General features: G+C 47.3%; 1 protein-coding gene across 1 annotated transcript in view; it reads left to right on the top strand.

Annotated features, from left to right (window-relative positions):
• prex1 (phosphatidylinositol-3,4,5-trisphosphate-dependent Rac exchange factor 1) overlaps positions 1–5,000 on the top strand; it is a 64,831-nt gene that overhangs the window by 33,820 nt on the left and 26,011 nt on the right. Inside the window, exons 11-15 of the mRNA XM_042099354.1 lie at positions 232–339; positions 542–591; positions 1,961–2,036; positions 2,174–2,249; positions 4,051–4,193. Of these exons, the coding sequence (XP_041955288.1) occupies positions 232–339; positions 542–591; positions 1,961–2,036; positions 2,174–2,249; positions 4,051–4,193 (453 nt within the window). The remainder of the gene's footprint in view (positions 1–231; positions 340–541; positions 592–1,960; positions 2,037–2,173; positions 2,250–4,050; positions 4,194–5,000) is intronic.

Here is a 5,000-nt window from a genome sequence, read left to right on the forward strand (position 1 = left end):
TCTCCTACTCCTCGAAGGCACATCAGAAAACTCCACAGAGCACTTGGAGGACATCTGAAAACAGATGTCCTTACAAGATGCTGTTTAGTTTTCTGCTCCCGAAGGTGTGCTGTCTGGTTTTTCAAAGTGTGTGTCTCTACGCTCAACTGAGTTCACTGAAGTCTTTGTTGTTGTCGATGTTTGAACATTTTGGAAATGCTAATGATGAGTTTCTTTTTACACGTTTGACTCCTAGTGTCTGACAAGCACCAGTTTAGGAATGAGCAGGTGCTCTACCGCTTCCGTTATGACGACGGCACCTACAAAGCCAGGAGCGAGATGGAGGACATAGTTTCCAAGGTTTATAGTTCACCCACAATACACATTCACATTCACTCTCTCACATGTGTATGCGTGCTTCCGTACACACACACACACACACACACATACATACACACATACACGTGCACACAGAGAGGAGAGAGAGAGACACACACACACACACACACAACACACATTGTGTCATGACATAAGGATGACTAACCTGTCCGTTTCTTCTCAGGGGGTGAGAATCTACTGCCGTTTGCACTGTCTATTTACGCCCGTCATCAAGTAAGAACCTATTTTTTTACTTTTTTCTCTCTCTCTCTTTTCTATCAGTCTAGGCTGTGTTGTTCTCTCTTCCTCATTACCATCATCCTATCTTTCTATTTCGCCATCCCCTAAGGGGTGGAAATTATATTTAGAAAATGTGTACATACATCTATCAACCACCGGCAGAATTTTGGTCAAATTCACCAGCCACTCAATATTAAATTATTACTTTGTGTCTTAAATCTAGCAGCCACTCTCATATTTTACCAGCAATTTGGCTGGTGACTGGTGCTAGTTTCCATCCCTAGATCCCCCTTAATATCTTGGTGGCCATCTCTCTGGTCTCCAGATCACAGTGCATATAAAGCAGGCTCAGATGTCATTTAACTACATGTAAATGAAAACATCTCTCTGGTCTAGCAGTTAAACAGAAAAGAGAGAACTCATTCTACATGTTGCACATGTGCTTTTATCTTTGTCACAGTTTGTTTATGTGACTGAGTTCATTGTTCATTCAGATTCTCCCTGGTGCAGCTGTGCTTTTCTGTGTGTGTGTGTGTGTCTCTCTCTCTCTCTCTCTCTCTCACTCTCTCTCTTTCTTTCTCTCTCTCTGTATATCTGTCTCTCTCTCTCGCTGTCTCTATCACTGTCTCCATCTCTTTCTATCTCTTTCTCTCTCACACACACATAGACACACACACACACGTGAGTAGTAGAAAGGTGGCCCTGTCTGAACCCCGCTCCATCAGTCACAGACGCATCAGCTGAGCGCGTTTGTCAGTCCGCTGCCCAACATCAGTCACAGCTTTCTCGCATAGAAATAGCATAGAAATCACTCTGACAAGGTCTTTAAACACACACACACACACCACACACACAAACACAAACACAAACATACTCCACTCTCTCTCTCTTTCTCTCCCCTCTCTCTCACACACACATAGATCACCACTGTGACTTCGAACAGAAGGAAGAGGGGGTGGTTAGGGCAGGAAACATGAGTGAGGCCTCATTGAGGAGAAGAGTGAAAGCTGTGGGGGGGGGGGGGTGACTCATGTCCCTCTGTGTTCTGAGTGAAAGTGTAGAGTAGAGAGAACTAGTGGGCAGAGAGAGAGAGACGGGAGAGATAGAGCTTCTGCATGTTGACACAAGTGTGTTACGCAAACAGCCTCTCCCCAGAGAAATTTCTAGAACCGATGACAGTTAGCCAAGTGTGTCAAGATCCCATTCACTCATCTCCCATTTTCATTAGGGACTTTCCCTCGGCCTTTTCAGTCAATTAGACTGCGATGGAAATGTGAATGTATGAATGTCTTTGCCTCTTTGTTTTATGCTGTACATTACAGGACTAATGTTTTGCCTTTATGTTTGTGTCTGGTTTGTGCAGAGATCGAGATTACCACCTAAAGACCTATAAGTCTGTGTTGCCTGCCAGCAAACTGGTGGATTGGCTCGTGTCTCAGGTGAGTGTGCGGTGTGTGTGTGTGTTTGGCCCTGGTTTTGCATGTGTTTTTGTACGTGACTGGGTCATGTGTATATGTTTACATTTGACTGTGATATTATCACGTTCTAATGGAGTGTGATGTCCTCTGTTTCCCAGGGCGACTGCACTACACGTGAGGATGCAGTGACCTTGGGGGTCGGCCTCTGCAACCATGGCTTCCTGCACACGGTGAGTCCCCTACCACGACCACTCCCCCCAGCCACACCCACCAGCCCCCCCCCCCCCCTTCTCACGACAGCAGCTGTAAGCAACAGCAAAAATAAAACTGCAAACAACCATCACTGCCTGCCCTTGGGTAGAATAGTCAGTATGTTTAGTGTCTGGGGCCAGGCTAGCTCTTAAGCGTCCAGCTCTAGTAAGCTTTAGCGTCCAGCAGCTGGCCCTGGGTCACCCTCCCCTCGCTCCTTTACTGCTACTCCGCACAGCTCTGACTCTGCTGCACGGTGCTATCAGGTGAACAGGTTTGCAGTGGGGCCTGTCCCAGCTGTTTGCTATTTCAACACAGGCCGTCTGGGCCAGGAGTTGAACCCAAACAGTTTATCAGATCTCTGGAGGAGGGGAAGGGAATGGGGTTTGGGGGGGGGTGCTGGTGTTTTGATTGTTCTGGCACCTTCCATTCACCCAGCTTCTGCTCTGCTGAAACTCACTCACACTTCCACTGCCCTCTCAGTACTGGTTTTTGACTTCACCTCACGAGTGGTATGTTCCTCCTTGTTCAGAGGCAGCACAGCGCGCTCAGACAGTGCGTGGCATGGCGCAATGTGATGTTAGTGTAGAGATAAGCTAGGATGTGTTTGTGGCTGTTTGGGTTGAAGGGGGGTGGTTACAGTGAAAAGCCAGAGTTCTTACAAAAGTAGTGCCTCAGGCAACAGCTTATTCACCTGGCATTAGGCCAACTTAAAAAAAGGTGTGTCTAAAACTATGTGTGTGTGTGGGTTTGTATGAGTGTGTGTTTGTGGTGAGTTCCTGCTGCTCCCAGAGGATGTCTTTTAAACAGCTGGGTACTTTTGTTCAAATATCACATGACTATCCCCTCATTTTCTTAGTCTGCGCCCTTGACTCCTGCCCCCTCCCCTCTCTGTCTGTCTGTCTCTCTCTCTTTTTCTCTGTCTCTCACTCTCTCTATCCCTCATTTTCCTGGCACGGACACACAAAGAATACTCCACAACATGTTGCCTTTTCGGCTTGTCGTCCCTGAAACATTGTGGGAGAATGTTTTGATTGGAACACGGAGAGAGAACAGGCCTGTCCTTCTCCGTAGTACACTGTCACTTTTTCTCCATGAGAGAACACAAGCACGTGCCCTGCTTTTTTCCCCTCTCCTCTAATCCTGCAGGCTCATCAAAGAGGTCAAAGTTTAGACATGGAGGTCATTCAGTGGGGTCTGATGCACGTCATCATCTAAAATCATTATTAGAGTTTGAAATCCTTCTCATCTGCAGCAGGTCTTCCTACCCCTCCCTCACCCCTCCACCCTCCTCTCCGTCCCTCTCTCCCTCTCTCCCTCCCTCTCTCTCTCTCTCTCTCTCTCCTCTCTCTCTCTTCTCTCTCTCTCTCTCTCTCTCTCTCCTCTCTCTCTCTCTCTCTCTCTCTGGATCTATCTATCCATCTGTGTCTGTGTGTGTGTAGATAGTCAGGTGTAAGAGCTGTCTGAATGCTATCTGACCTGTGCACATACTACTTCACATTTTTGCCTAAGCACACTGCCAAGATTGCATGACCTCTAGTAGAATAGTACAGAAATGCAGCCACGTCACACTCCATATGATGCCATAGGGTTATCAAAATTAAAACCATTTTGAATTCATGTCTTATGAATGTGGTTTCCTGAACTGAATATAATGGTATAATCGTCATGATGACTATTTTAGGTTAGTTTATTTCTGTTTCTGCCTGACCGGCTGTTGTGGTAAGTAGCTGAGGTCATGAGTGATGTGTTAATGAGCACACATGTGTGCCTGTGTCCCTTGCAGTGCTGGAGAAGAGTGAGTTTAAAGATGAGACTCAGTTCTTCCGTTTCTACGCCGACGAGGAGATGGAGGGCACCAGCACCAAGAGCAAGCAGCTGCGCAACGACTTCCGACTCATCGAGAACATCCTCGCCAAGACGCTGCTGGTGAGGAAAACACACACACACACACACACACCAAAACATACACAGACACATTCACCATTCACCCAGCACTTATATGACCACACACACACACCACACCCCAAAACATACACAGACACATACACACCCCAAAACATACACAGACACATACACACCCCAAAACATACACAGACACATTCACCATTCACCCAGCACTTATATGACCACACACACACACCACACCCCAAAACATACACAGACACATACACACCCCAAAACATACACAGACACATTCACCATTCACTCAGCACTAATATGGCCAGACACACACACACACGCTGAACAGCTCACACCGGCCGGTAGCACCTCTGACCCTCCGCTCCAGTCCCAGGCACGGGTGTGTGTGTTAATAATAAAAGGATTAGGCCCCTGAGACGCAAATCCCCCTCACACTCGCTTCCACTGACGCTCTGTAATTACCTTCCCTCTCCCTCCATAGTAATGACTCTGACCTTTACCAGTGCACTCTTTCATCTCGGCCAAGTGGAGATGCAGCACATATGGAACAGCCCGCTCGACCTGCACCTGAACCCCCAAACACACCGCAGCCATGTGGGCCAAGATCTTTGCTTGATTTGCGTCTTTTTTTTTATTATTGGATATGTGTCAAATCTACTTGACCGCTTGATGGGTGACTGAGCTGAGACATCAGTTCACACTTTCACCCATCCACACACACACACACACACACACCACACGCACACACACACACACACACTGCTCTAATAAGCAGGTCAGCCTTACACAGCCACCTACAGTACATCTGCCAAA

Source organism: Alosa sapidissima, chromosome 7 (assembly GCF_018492685.1).
Source record: "Alosa sapidissima isolate fAloSap1 chromosome 7, fAloSap1.pri, whole genome shotgun sequence".
Classification (NCBI taxonomy): Eukaryota; Metazoa; Chordata; class Actinopteri; order Clupeiformes; family Clupeidae; genus Alosa; species Alosa sapidissima.